General features: G+C 37.1%; 1 protein-coding gene across 8 annotated transcripts in view; it reads right to left on the minus strand.

Moving 5' to 3' along the window:
* C1H3orf67 (chromosome 1 C3orf67 homolog) overlaps positions 1 to 14,895 on the minus strand; it is a 247,862-nt gene that overhangs the window by 92,240 nt on the left and 140,727 nt on the right. For all 8 annotated transcript variants that reach the window (XM_032323954.1, XM_032323924.1, XM_032323904.1 and 5 more), the window contains 3 exons: positions 2,789 to 2,925; positions 1,782 to 1,944; positions 106 to 222 (listed from right to left, as the gene is read on the minus strand). In XM_032323954.1, coding sequence (XP_032179845.1) covers positions 106 to 222; positions 1,782 to 1,944; positions 2,789 to 2,925 — 417 coding nt within the window. The remainder of the gene's footprint in view (positions 1 to 105; positions 223 to 1,781; positions 1,945 to 2,788; positions 2,926 to 14,895) is intronic.

The following is a 14,895-nucleotide window of genomic DNA, read 5'->3' on the forward strand; positions in this document are numbered from 1 at the left end:
AATGAATTGGTTTGTAATCCTTTGAAATTTACAACCTGCAGAGAGAGAGATTCCATTGCTCTGAATAATATACAGATATAAGATAGTATTGAATTAGTGCCATACCGCTGTGTGCCTCTGTCCTTTCTCTGCTGGTGCTTTTTAACCGTAATCTTCTCCTGTTATTATTCTTATCTGCTGATGGTTCTTGAGGGGGATGTGGATGCATAACATGTAGATCGGCTGGTACATTTCATATCAATGAACAAAAGGCAAAAACAAAAAGTACTATATGGTCTGAAATAACTCAGTAAATATAATTGTAGCTATAATGAGAATGTTCAGGTATCATTGTGGCATCACATAAATCTGTATCAAAATCACAACTTATTCTTTCAAGGGAAATAGGTAATTATTCCTATTCCATTATTGGGATCATATCTTTTGAAATTACTGAGACATTTTATGCATGTAATCTAACCTTACAGAGAGCAACAGGTAATATGGTTAATTATACATATAACATACTATATTAAGAAATACAAAAAAATGAAACTGATCACTAATACAGAAAAATAATTGCTTCATTTGAAAGAGAAAGTTGGTAAGTATAATTCATAAACAGCTTGGAAGGTAGTTTCCAAAAGAATCCTGGAGAACTGTGATCACACCTGGAAAAGAACTCTTATATGTACTTTAACTGCATAATAATCATCATAATAATTAACAGCATTCATAGCAGCATCTAATATTTATGTAATGCTTCACTTCTTGGCACAATATGATGTGCTTGACTGGTTTTTCTTGTTGAATCCTCACAATGACCCTTTGAAGCAATCATTGTTTATTACTACTACTAGGGCCAGTAGCAATTTTATCCACATTTTACAGATGAGGAAACTGAGGCCCACAGGGTTTAGGAATTTTGATCAAGTCTTACAGATGGTGATAGAGCTAGGACTGAACATCTGTGGCATTTACATACTTCTCTCAGTTTTGTGCTATATGAGAAATATAGTCTGTAGTTATCATTAATCTCTAAATCAAATAAAATGAACCCAAATGCCTTCCTTTCCAACTCTCACGAAAGTCAGATATGCAAGGATGGAAACATTACAGTGAGTGGTAAGACTTTGGTACTGGTCTCAATTCTTTCCAGTGATTGCAAATTGCAAATCACTTTGCCTCTCTGTTAGCCATGAACCCTCAATCTACAAAATGGGATAAAAATCTCTTCCTCACCAACAGGGTTCTCTGTGCATCAATAGGAGAAAATAAAAAGCACTTTACAAGTGGAAGAGATTAACTAAAAGATAAAATTAAGAAAATTTAAAACACACGTAAAGTTCCCCAAATCTAGTTAATTATAGAATGCTATGTTAGTTCCTCACCAGTCATCATAAAATAAAAATGCAGGATACTATGGCAATTTGAAATAATGGAATAAAGAGACTATAAAGAGAATTGATAGTTGGGGCGCCTGAGTGGCTTGGTCAGGTTAAGCATTCAACTCTTGATCTTAGCTCAGGTCTTGATCTCAGGGTCATGAGTTCAAGCCCCACATAGCCTACAACAAACAAACAAAGAAATAAAGTATTAAAAAAAGAGAGAGAGAACGATAGGTTCCAGAACAGAATATATGTATAAGAATTTGAAACAGATTTCAATATCCACCATCTTATTCATTTTTAAATGATAATTCTCTGGATGTGAAGATTTAATCAAGAATTAAACTTCAAATTTATCTTCACAGGAACATTTCTATTTTCCTCTAGCTGTTGGCATTTATGCATGAGTCTTACCACGAACAGGTATGGTCTGCTTTATTTGGTGAATATTTTCTTTATCTGCTTGCTCCTCAGACTCCAGCATCAGTGAGGCTGACATCTCTGCACTGCTGACACAGTCCTCCGCCACAGATTGTTGGCCTGATCGGTTATTTTTGGACCCAATGGATCTTACTGTCTGTAAGGGAGAGGAATTAATCTGCACATCTTATAATACGGGAATTGCACTTATTTTCTGTAGAATTTACAGATACTAATAATATTTGGACAAATAAAAAGTGAGAAAAGAAACTAGAGGAAATGAGAAGGTTAGAAAGTTGGTGGAGAGGGACATTATATCAGAAAATTAGAAAGAAATGGAAGGAGAAATATAATGTGAGACAAAACAGAAGACAAACAAGTCTTCTAGACACATAAATTAAAATGTGCTTATACTCCATCTTTAGTAGGTAGGAGTTAAAAGTGAAAATCATGTGTCAGACATTCAGAGGAAATTAAAAATAAAAATATAACATTTGAGAATCTGTTTGTTGTAAGGTATCTGGTGAAGATCTGACTCCTTTTTTATTTTTCTTTTTAAAAAATATTTTATTTATTCATGAGAGGCAGGGGCAGAGGGAAAAGTAGGCTCCGTGCAGGGAGCTTGATGTGGGACTTGACCCCAGCACCCTGGGATCATGACCTGATCCAAAGGCAGCTGCTTAATCAAATGAGCCACTCAGGGACCCTGATCCAACTCCTTGACTGAGACCACAAAATGTGTTCACATATATTTGCCTTTAAGTTTTGTTAACATATTTGATCAAAAGAATACTCAGAAATGTTAACTGTGTTGACATGACAAGAATAGAACAGTTTGAGTTCTTTTAAAGTCCAGAATTTCTGTTCCAAATTTATTCAAGTCTTCTGCTTTGGGCAAATCCCCCCCCACCCCCACCCACTTCCGGTGCACTGTGAAAAAAAAACAAACCCTTCTCCCATGCCCCTCACGCTGAGACAAGCTCTTCAGACCTTGCTCTTACCTCAGTGGATATTCTCATGTTATTCCTTCTTCCAGAGAGTGGAGGTGGTCCCAGAACTCTGGATCCAAAGGCGATATGACAAACATCTTGATTTTTACTGTTGCGCACATTACCTGTTCCCTTGTTAATGAACTGATCTGTTTTGTTCAAAAAGGAAATAATAGTCCATTAATGGACATCACGACAAACACCATGTTGCAATGTTTCTGAAAGTACAATACAGGTATCCTGTGATCTGAATCCTCCCTCTCCACTACAGGGCACCTAGAAAAAATTCAGATACTGGAGCCCAGTATCAGATCTACTAGGTCCGTAGAATTAGAATCTTGGGAAAGTGCAGTAGTAATCTATAATTTTAACAAGTTCCCCTTAATGGTTCTTATGCTATCATTTGAGAAACACAAATGCCACAAATATTCTTCCTCAGAGAGAGAGAAAAGAAAAGAAAGAAAAGCTACTAAAAAATACATCTTATTTTCTCTTTAAGGAAATAATTAAAAAAATATATTTAACTCAATTAACAAACATGTGGTTGATCACTCTTAAGCATTTCCTAGAAGTTTTTAGTGACACAAAATTGGTAAGATAGATCACTTGCCCTCAAAGGAGGGGATAGTAAAAGTAAACAGGTAATCATAACATAAAGCAGAGCAGTGGAAATTCAGAAAAGTCACCTCTTGTTCCTCAAAAAATTAAAAATAGAATTACCCTATAATCCAGTAATCACACTACTGGATATTTACCTCTAAAATACAAAAACACTAATTGGAAAGCATTCCATGTACTTCTGTTTATTGCAGCACTATTTACAACAGCCAAACTATGGGAGCAGCCCAAGTGTTCAGTGATAGATGAAAGATGAAGAAGAAGTGGTATATATATACAATGGAATATTTAGCCATAAAAAGAATGAAATCTTGCCATTAGCAAGGACATGGATGGAGCTAGGGAGTATAATATGAAATGAAACAAGTCAGAAACAAGTATGATCTTATTTATCTCATGGAATTTAAGAGGCAAAACATAAAAAGAGAGAAGGACAACCAAGAAACAGACTCTTAACTCTAGAACAAGCTCATGGTTACCAGATGAGAGGCAGGTGGCAGGAAGGGTGAAATAGGGGGTAGGGAGTACACTTACCATGATGGGGAAAAAAAAAAGAAAAGAGTAAGTGACTTCTTGAATGGACCTTGAATGACTGATGATATTTCAGGGATAAAAGATGTAGGGTACCCAGAGAAAAGAAAGAGTGAACTGGTAGGGTATACTTGGGGGTAAAAATAAAATTGCCAGTTTAGCTGGAAGGATGGGTTTGGGTCACAATGAAAACAACCTTAACCTGTTAGGAGCCTATTCTAAATTTGAAAGATGATAGGGTATCATTGAAAATTTGGGGGGAGAAAGAGAACAAACTGGTAGCACCTTCAGGATAAGGCAGGTATGCTTTACCAAACCTTACTGCTTTTCCCTTCTGGGCACACAGCTATATTACATTTCTGAGCCTTCCCTGCAGTTATATGGGTCATGTGACTGATATCTTATTAATGAGACCTGAGAAGTGAAATGTGAGAAGGGTGAGCTACTTCCTGGCCCCTAAAACCTCCCACATAATCCCCCATACTCTCTCTTCCTGCATCTCTTGACAAGATGCAGAAGATTCAGGGGAGGGCTTTAAGGCCTGGAGAGGAACCCCTGGGTGAAAGGAGTCTGGGTCTCTGAATGATCTTATGGAAGGCTGCCCAAGGAACTCCTGATTGGACAAGGCTGTGGGGCTCTTTGTGACTGCAGGTGAGGGTAATGGCTCTTAACTCAAAAAACTGCCTGCAACCTAGAAAGTCTGCTGTTCCCCCTTGCAAGACAGAACCAACTTGAATCGTATGATGTTGGCTCTGAGTAAGTCCATATTTGTCCTACAGTCCTGAATACAGATGAGCTACTGGCCACTTCTGTCTAACCTTTTCTCCAGAAAAAAATCCTGTAGTTAGCTAGGTGGTCTCCTTAGCCTCTGCTAAAGAACTATAACTTTACATGTGGATTTAGAAACAACTTTTCTGCAACGGCATGAGAAAAGTCACCGAAGTTTGTGAAAACATACCATGCTTAGAAAGCTCCACTTGTTTAGATCTGAGTAGAAGTAATATGTGTGGGTAAATGGGTGTTTTCTGGGTCTGGTTTTATGTCTGCAATAGATGAAGATGAAGAGATGGGCAAGGGCCAGACTGCTGATATGATCTGAAAGAATTTTTTTTTTAAAGATTTTTTATTTATTTATTTGACAGAGAGAGATCACAAGTAGGCAGAGAGGCAGGCAGAGAGAGAGAGGAGGAAGCAGGCTCCCTGCTGAGCAGAGAGCCCAATGTGGGACTCGATCCCAGGACCCTGAGATCATGACCTGAGCCGAAGGCAGCGGCTTAACCCACTGAGCCACCCAGGAGCCCCTGATCTGAAAGAATGTTTGCTGGAAAGAAGATCTAACGCGGTGGGATGGCAAAGTGGTGAGGAGACACACTGTTTCAGTTTTCTTCAAATTCTTGAAGCCCTGGTAGATAGAAGAGAAATCCCATTTGTCCAAAGGGCCAAATCAGAACTAGTGAGAAGAACTGACTTTAAGGTTTTAGTCCAATATAAGGAACATTTTTCTTTAATTAAGCATGTGTGATCATTGTGGTGGAGAATGTTCTGTCACTTTGAAGATGTCCAAGCAGAAGTCTGGGAAGTTATTCTGGCTGTTGTAAAGCACATTCAGACACCAGAGGGCTTCCTGCTTTCTATTTCTGGCCTAGTCCTCTCTTCTGAGCTCCATGCCTGTATCTAGTGGCTTTCTTTCTCAGTTCCTCTTCCAGGTCTCCAAGATGCTACAAATGGAAAACGTGGTCCAATGACTGGCACCACAGTCCACGGAGTTTGAAGAGTTAGGATCCAGGTGTCATCCCTGACTCCTCTCTTCAGCTTCTCCACAGCCAACCCATGTCTACTTCTCTCCATCTCCTCTGTCAGCACTGCAGTCCGCATCCCTCTCCTGGATGATCACAGAGCCTCTCAAAGGATTCCCCATGTCGATGCTGGGTCCCTGTCCTAGGTCCTCTCCAAAATGTAGCCAGAGTGGTCTTAGGCAAACATACATCTGATCAAGTCATTCCTTTCCCTCACTTAAAACTTTTCAATGTCTTCCCTGTTGCATTTAGGATTAAGAAGAATCCTTACAGTGGCTGCAAAAACCTACATGTCTGGCTTCAGTTCACACCTCTCACCCCTCGTTTTCTGCTCCCTCCACAGACTGGCCTCCTCAGTTCTTCCTTCCTATCATCTAATTTGTTTGTGCTGTTCTCCATAGCTAGAAGGCTTTTCCAGTACAGGTACTCCTGTAACCCTCCCTTCTTATAACTTGTTAAAATTGCACTTAATTTTTTTAAAAAAAATTCAGTTAACATATAGTGTATTATTAGTTGCAGGGACAGAATTTAGTGATTCATCGGTATATATAACATAACATGTAACACCCAGTGCTCATTATAGCAAGTGTCCTCCTTAATGCCCATCACTGAATTATCACATCCCCCCATCCACCTCCCCTCCAGCAACCCTCACTTTGTGTCCTAGAGTTAAGAGTCTTTTCTGGTTTGCCTCCCTCTCTGTTTTTATCTTACTTTATTTTTCCTTCCCTTCCCCTGTGTTCATCTGTTTTGTCTTTTAAATTCCACACATGAGTGAAATCACATGGTATTTGTCTTTGATTGACTTATTTCCCTTAGCATAATACCCTCTGGTTCCATCCACATCACTGCAAATGGCAAGATTTCATTCTTTTAAAATTGTACTTTTACATGTGTTTGTGGGATTCTCTGATAATGTATGCTCAGTAGATATAAATTCAGTAGCCTATTTTGTTACCCCTGAATTACTAGCCTGATACCTGACATGGAATGATAGATCCTTGCTGAGCAAAATGAATGAGTCATTAAATGTAATGAGTCAAATGGGATGTTGGATTAAATGACTAAATATTTCTAATTATGGAAAGAATTTCATTTCTCATTTTAAGAAAATTCCATCTGCAGGTTTTATGTGAATGGAGGAAGACTGGGCAGGACTGGACAACTGCCAGGATTATGGGGGATGAGAGAGAGAGAAGGCTCAACAATGACCAGGACATTGATAATTGAGAATTACCACATGAGTGGTATGGCTTTCAACATCAGTAGTGCTATACAGCACCACAATCAGATGCCTCCTAAGGTTACATGTGAATTGTTCTAGTGTTAGCACGTAGACTTGGCTGTGTGTGCATCTGTGTTTTTTTTAGTCATTATAAATATCCCCATTTGGAGTTAATGAAACATCATTGGTCTCTCAGGATCAATAACAGAAAGAAATGACACAAATCCCAGGCTAATCAGAAAAATTTATCATAGAATCTATCATCATTTGTACCATCTGTGATCAAGCAGAACAAATTCTAGCCTACTGATTTTGTTCTCAAACTTGGATTTTCCCAGAAAGAGCCACTGAAGGTCCTGAAGGGCATGGAATATGTCTTGGGGCTACACGGGAATTTTTAGTATCGGAATAGGAACTTCCCCTAACTTCTAGCCATGGGAACCATTAGGCTATGGGCATATCTTTTGCACACCTTTCTGTTCAAACATCTTATGGGGTGATTTCCTTAATGTTTTTCAAATTCTTTTTATACACACGGAGGTTCCCCCGCAACTAATTTAAGCTCCTTTGAGTAGAAAGACCATTTATTTGGTACCGTATGTATCTCCAACTGTGGAGCTTAGGATAGTACATGGCAGACAATGGATAAAGTTCATCACAATTGTTAAATAGTATTAAAGATTAAAAGGAAGATTTTTTAGGGGAGGGAATATTAAAAAAATCATACTGACAGAGTTCTAGCTCTAATTCCAACAAAATTTATACATAAACTAGTTTGTAGCTATTTAAAAAATTAAAATTCCAAAATACCTTGAATTTTTTAGAGGAATTTTACTTAGCAGTGGATATTCAGTGACCATTAAAGATACATGAAAACCTCATATAATATAATCTTCTAAATAACAGAAAATTAGATATGACTATATTTTATAAGAAGTTCTACTACAGAATTTCTTTAGAGAAACCTACCACTTAAATAATAAACTTAAGTTTATTATTTTTTTAAATTTACAAATGTTAGTACACTTTTTTCACAAGTGAAAGTATACCAGTACTCTACCCATTAAGTATTTCTATAATTAGCAGATTTTTAAAAAATTTCTTGGTATAATTAACATATACACATTCTTAAAGGCTGTTTCATTTTGGTAATTCTATTTATAATCATTAATTGTCACAATTATCTCTATAAACATGTATCATGCTATTTATCTACTATGAGAGAATCCAAATTAAAACCTACAAGGAAAAGTAATTTAGACTTTTGGTTTCTAAAATAAAAAGTAAAAGAACAAAGTTTCTATAATGAGAAAAACCTTAATAAAAGAAAACTATAAGCAGAAACGCATGCCTTTTGAATTCTAATGGGAGCTCTTTTAAGAGCTGATATCAATATGCACAATATAAGGTTAAAAATCAAGATTAGATTAAAGTCATGCTCTAGGCGTTTCATTTTCTTGAGTTTGTGGAAAATGAACTTGGTGTAGGTCAGAGATGTTACCGTTAATTATTTTGGTATTTTATGAGGGGTACATGCCTTTGTAGTTAGAATATAAAACCTGAGGGTCTACTCTCTAATTCTCTTTTAGAAAAATAAACATTCATTTTTGTCTCAAGATACAATGTTCTAATTATTACAGTCATTTAAGTTTGCAGGGTTTTCAAAGCTCAACCAGAAAAACCTGCTGTATTTTCAACACTAATCACTGAAGGGTCAGCTCAAGACTTACATCTATTATCTGGCAATCAAATCAGAATTAAACTTGCTACCAAAATCCAGACCTTGAATTAGATTAATTTTTGTTTTATTATATGTGCACTGTAAAAGAATGTCAAAATTACAAAAAAAGCTGATCTAGGAAAGCAATATTATTTTAGACAAGGTACTTAGCCTTTCTAAGCCTCACTTCCTTTTCATAAGATTAGGATAATAATAGTATTTAAGTCATGGTGCTTTTGTTAGAGTGTATGAAACAATGTATGTAACATGCCAAATATTGTGCTCAATAGGGACTAAATGCTTAATAAATATGTTATTCATATCTTCCATCTTGAATAGCATTTAACACTTTACAAAGTCTATTCATAATCACTTATTCCTTCATTCATCCATCCTTTCAGTAGTGACTGGGCACCAGGTGTGAGTAGTTGTATCTCATTAATAAAAAGTTTAAGGGGGGAGGAGCAAGATGGCAGAGGAGCAGGAGACTGAAATATCATCAGGTCCCACGAGTTCAGCTAGATATTTATCAAACCATTCTGAAGACAGAAGAGAAGAGCAGTAATTCTAGGAACAGAATATTGACCACTTTCTGGAAGGTAGGACATGCAGAGAAGTAAATCTGTAGTGATGGGAAGATAGACCGTGGCAGGAGGGGGCGGCTCTTGGCAAGCAGTAGAGCAGCAGAGCACATAATTGGAATTTTTAGAAGTCTGCTCCACTGAGGGATATTGCTCCAGAGGTTAAGCAGTGGGGGGGGGGGGGCCCTTACTGGGATAGTAAGGTCTCAGGACCCACAGGGTCACAGAAAGACCTGGGCTGTCTGAGTGTGGCCCAGCTCCCGGTATTGGAGCAGGAAAGCCAGCTGCAGAGATGGAGCTGAGGCATGGGCTCTCAGCTGAGGATTATCTTAAACGATGATCCAAGGTACAGTCAGGCGACTGCTCTTTGAGTAGGGACCCCATAAGCAGCAGATATGGGAAGACTCCCTCCTTCCTCCTATGGGAGGAGTGGCACGGGAGTGTGCTGCAGTAATTGGCTGGGTTTGAAGACTCCAAATGGGGGCGTGCACCACAGACAGAAATGCTGGGTCACAGGCTGGATGAGCATGGAGTGTGGCTAGAGACCAGAGAAATGGAAGGGATTGACTGCTTTTCTCTGAGGGGGCACTGAGCAGTGGTTGCCCTGAACTCTTGGCTCCTAAGGGGTAGAGACTGGGAGGCCGCCATCTTCATTTCCGTCCTCCAAAGCTGTATGGAAAGCGTTCAGGGAACAAAAGCTAGGAGAGCGAATCTGAGCAGATTATTTGGCCCCTGGCAAGGGCAGTGCAATTCCACCTCCAGCAAAGACATTTGAGAATCACTACAACAGGCCCCTCCCCCAGAAGATAAGCAAGAACACCCAGCCAAGACGAAGTTCACCAATCAATGAGATCTGTGGAACTCCAGAGCTAGGGGCAAGTGGCACATAGAATTCATGGCCTTTTCCCCATAATCCTTTAGTCTTTTAAGTTAAATTTTTAAAATTTTATTTTTTATTCTATTTAAAAAATTTTTCCTTTTTCCTATTTTAACATTTTAAAACTATTTTACCTTATCAATACCTTTTTAAAGATATTTTAAAATTTTCATTATTATAGTCATATTTTATCCCTTCAATGTATTTAACCTTATTTTTTATATACATATAGGTTTTTTTCTTTAAAATTTTGGGATAAAATTTCTTCTAAGAGATCAAAATATACCCTAAATCTAGTGCATGGCTTTGTTCTAATCTCCAGCCTGATCACATGCTTTCCTCTTTTTTTTTTTTAAATCTTTCTTCAATCAACTTCTTATCTTATCAATTCCTTTTTTAGAATATTTTTAAATTTTCATCTTTACAGTCATACTCCATCCCTTCATCATGTTTACCCTTATTTTTGTATATATATTTTTCTTTCTTTAAAATTTTGGGAGGTAGTTTCTTCTAACAGACCGAAATATACCCAAAATCAAGTATGTGACTCTGCTCTATTCACCAGTCTAATATCTATATATCTATATATATATATCTAATATATAAAAAAAATATAAATCTAATAAAATTAAAAAATATATATATATCTATATATAAAAAGATATATATATATTTTTTCATTTTTTCATTTTTCTTTTTCTCTGCTTTCTTCTCCCCTGGGTTTCAGGTCTCCTCTGATTTCATTAGTGTGTATTTTTCTGGGGTTGTTGTTACCCTTTTAGTATTTTGTTCACTCATTCATCTATTCTTATCTGGATAAAATGACAAAGTGGAAAAACTCACCACACACACACACAAAAAAGAATAAGAGGCAATACTGACAGCTAGGTACCTAATCAATATGGACATTAGTAATATGTCAGAACTACAGTTCAGAATGAGGATTATCAAGTGCTAGCTGGGCTTGAAAAAAGCATGAAAGATAAAAGAGAATCCCTTTCTGGAGAAATAAAATTCCTTTCTGGAGAAATAAAAGAACTAAAATCTAACCAAGTTGAAATAAAAAGAGCCATTAAGGAGGTGCAATAAATCATGGAGCTCTTAATGCTAGGATAAATGAGACAGAAGAAAGAATTAATGATATAAAAGACCAAATGATGGAGACTAAAGAAGCTGAGCAAAAGAGAGACAAACAACTACTGGATCACAAGGGGGGAATTTGAGAGATAAATGATACCAAGAGATGAAACAACATTAGAATCACTGGGATCCCAGAAGAAGAAAAAAAACAGAGAGGGGCAGAAGGTATATTGGAGCAAATTATAGTAGAGAATTTCCATAATTTGGTGAAGGGAACAAGCATCAAAATCCAGGAGGCACAGAGAACCCTCCTCAAAATTAGTAAAAATAGGGGGCACCTAGGTGGCACAGTGGGTTAAGCCTCTGCCTTCGGCTCAGGTCGTGATCTCAGGGTCCTGGGATTGAGCCCCGAATCAAGCTCTCTACTCAGCAGGGAGACTGCTTCCCCCTCTCTCTCTGCCTGCCTCTCTGCCTACTTGTGAGCTCTCTCTCTCTGTCAAATAAATAAATTTTTAAAAAATCAATAAAAATAGGTCCATGCCCCATCATCTAATAGTAAAAACTTACAAGTCTTAGTGATAAAGAGAAAATCTTGAAAGCAGTATGGGACAAGAGGTTTGTAATATACAATGGTAGAAATATTAGATTGGCCACAGACCTATCCACAGAGATCTGGCAGCCCAGAAAGGACTGGCATGATATATTCAGAGCACTAAATGAGAAAAATATGGAGCCAAGAATACTATATCCAGCTAGGCTGTCACTGACATAGAAGGAGAGATAAAAAGCTCCCAGGACAAACAAAAATTAAAAGAATTTAATATTTCCTACAGGAAATATTGAAAGGGTCCTCAAAGCAAAGAGAGAGCCTAAAAGTAATAGACCAGAAAGGAACCAAGACAACATACAGTAATAGTCACCTTATAGTCTATACAATGGCACTAAATTAATACCTTTCAATAGTTACCCTGAATGTAAATGGGCTAAATCCCACAATCAAAAGACACAGGGTATCAGATTGGATAAAGAAACAAGACTCACTGATATGCTGTCTACAATAAACTCATTTTAGACCCAAGACCCAACCAGATTTAAAGTGAGGGGGTAGAAAACAATTTACCATGCTAACAGACATCAAAAGAAAGCTAGGGTGGCAATCCTTATATCAGATAAATTAGATTTTAAGCCAAAAACTATAATAAGAGATGAGGAAGGACACTATATCATACTTAAAGGGTCTATCCAACAAGAAGATCTAATAATTTTAAATATCCAAGCCCCTAACATGGGAGCAGCCAATTATATAAGCCAATTAATAGCAAAATCAAAGAAACACATTGACAATAATACAATAATAGTAGGGGACTTTAACACCCCCCCATTACTGAAATGGACAGATCATCTAAGCAGAAGAACAAAGAAACAAGGGCTTTAAATGACACACTGGACTAGATGGACTTCACAAATATAGTCAGAACATTTCATCCCAAAACAACAGAATAAACATTCTTCTCTAGTGCACATGGAACATTCTCCAGAAGAGATCACATCCTGGGTCACAAATCAGGTCTCAACTGGTACCAAAAGATTGGGATCATTCCCTGCATATTTTCAGACCACAGTGCTCTGAAACTAAAATTCAATCACAAGAGGAAAGTTGGAAAGAACTCAAATACATGGAGGTTAAAGAGCATTCTACTAAAGAACGAATGGGTCAACCAGGAAATTAAAGAAGAATTAAAAAATTCATGGAAACAAATGAAAATGAAAACACAACTGTTCAAAACTTTGGGACGCAGCCAAAGCGGTCCTGAGAGGAATGTATATAGCAATACAAGCCTTTCTCATGAAACAAGAAAGTTCTCAAAGTACACAACCTAACCCTACACCTAAAGGAGCTGAAGAAATAACAGCAAAGAAAGCCTAAACCCAGCAGGAGAAGAGAATTATTAACATCAGAGCAGAAATCAATGAAACAGAAACCTAAAGAACAGTAGAACAAATCAACGAAACTAGAAGCTGGTTCTTTGGAAGAATTCATAAGATTGATAAACACCTGGCCAGACTTACAAAAAGAAAAGAGAAAGGACCCAAATGAATAAAATCATGAATGAATGAGGAAAGATCACAACTAACACCAAAGAAATACAAACAATTAAAGAACGCATTATGAGCAACCATATGCCAGCAAATTCGATAATCTGGAAGAAATGGATGCATTCCTAGAGATATATGAACTACCAAAATTAACAAGGAAGAAAGAGAAAACCTGAACAGACCCATAACCAGTCAGGAGACGGAAGCAGTCATCAAAAATCTCCCAATGAACAAAAGCCCTGGGCCAGATGGCTTCCCAGAGGAATTCTACCGAACATTTAAAGAAGAATTAATATCTGAAACTGTTTCTCCTGAAACTGTAGCTCCTGAAACTGTTTCTCCTGAAACTGTTAAAAAAATAAAAAAGAAATGGAAGGAAAACTTTCAAACTCATTTTATGAGGCCAGCATCAACTTGATCCCAAAACCAAAGACCGTATCAAAAAGGAGAATTGCAGACCAATATCCTTGATGAACATGGAAGCAAAAATTCTTACCAAAATACTAGCCAATAGGATCCAACTGTACATTAAAAGAATTATTCAACATGACCAAGTGGGATTTATTCCTGGTCTGCAACGTTGGTTCAACATCTGCAAATCAATCATTAATACATTAATTAATATTAATATTAATAATTAATATTAATATTATTAATACATTAATATCATTATTAATGATACATTAATAAGAAAAAGAACAAGAACCATATGACTCTCTCAATAGATGCAGAAAAAGTATTTAACAAAGTACAGCATCCTTTCTTCATCAAACCTCTTCACAGTGTAGGCAGAGAGGGTATATACCTCAACATCATAAAAGCCCTCTATGAAAAACCCATAGTGAATATCATTCTCAATGGGGAAAAACTGAGAGCTTTTCGCCTAAGGCCAGGAATATGGCAGGGATGTGCACTCTCACCACTGCTATTCAACATAGTACTGAATGTCCTAGCCTCAGCAATCAGGCAACAAAAAGAAATAAAAAGCATCCGAATCAGAAAAGAAGTCAAACTCTCACTCTTTGTAGACGATATGATACTTTAGGGGGAAAACCCAAAGACTCCATCCCAAAACTGCTAGAAATCATACAGGAAGTCAGTAAAGTGTCAGGTTATAAAATCACTGCACAGAAATCAGTTGCATTTCTATAAACCAACAGCAAGATAGAAGAAAGAGAAATTAAGGAGTCGATCCCATTTACAATTGTACCCAAAACCCCAAGATACCTAGGAATAAACCTAACCAAAAGGGCAAAGAAACTGTACTCAGAAAACTATAAAGTACCTATGAAGAAATTGAGGAAGATACAAAGAAATGAAAAAATCCTTCCATGCTTATCGATTAGAAGAACCAATATTGTGAAAATGTCTATGCTACCTAAAGCAATCTACACATTTAACGCAATCCCTAACAAAATACCATCAATTTTTTTTCAAAGAAGTGGAATAAATAATCCTAAAATTTATATGGAATCAGGAAAAGCCCTGAATAGCCAGAGAAATGTTGAAAAAGAAAAGCAAAATTGGTGGCATCAAAATTTCAGACTTCAAGCTCTATTCCAAACCTGTAATCATCAATACATTATAGTCCTGG

This window comes from Mustela erminea, chromosome 1 (assembly GCF_009829155.1).
Source record: "Mustela erminea isolate mMusErm1 chromosome 1, mMusErm1.Pri, whole genome shotgun sequence".
NCBI classification, from domain to species: domain Eukaryota; kingdom Metazoa; phylum Chordata; class Mammalia; order Carnivora; family Mustelidae; genus Mustela; species Mustela erminea.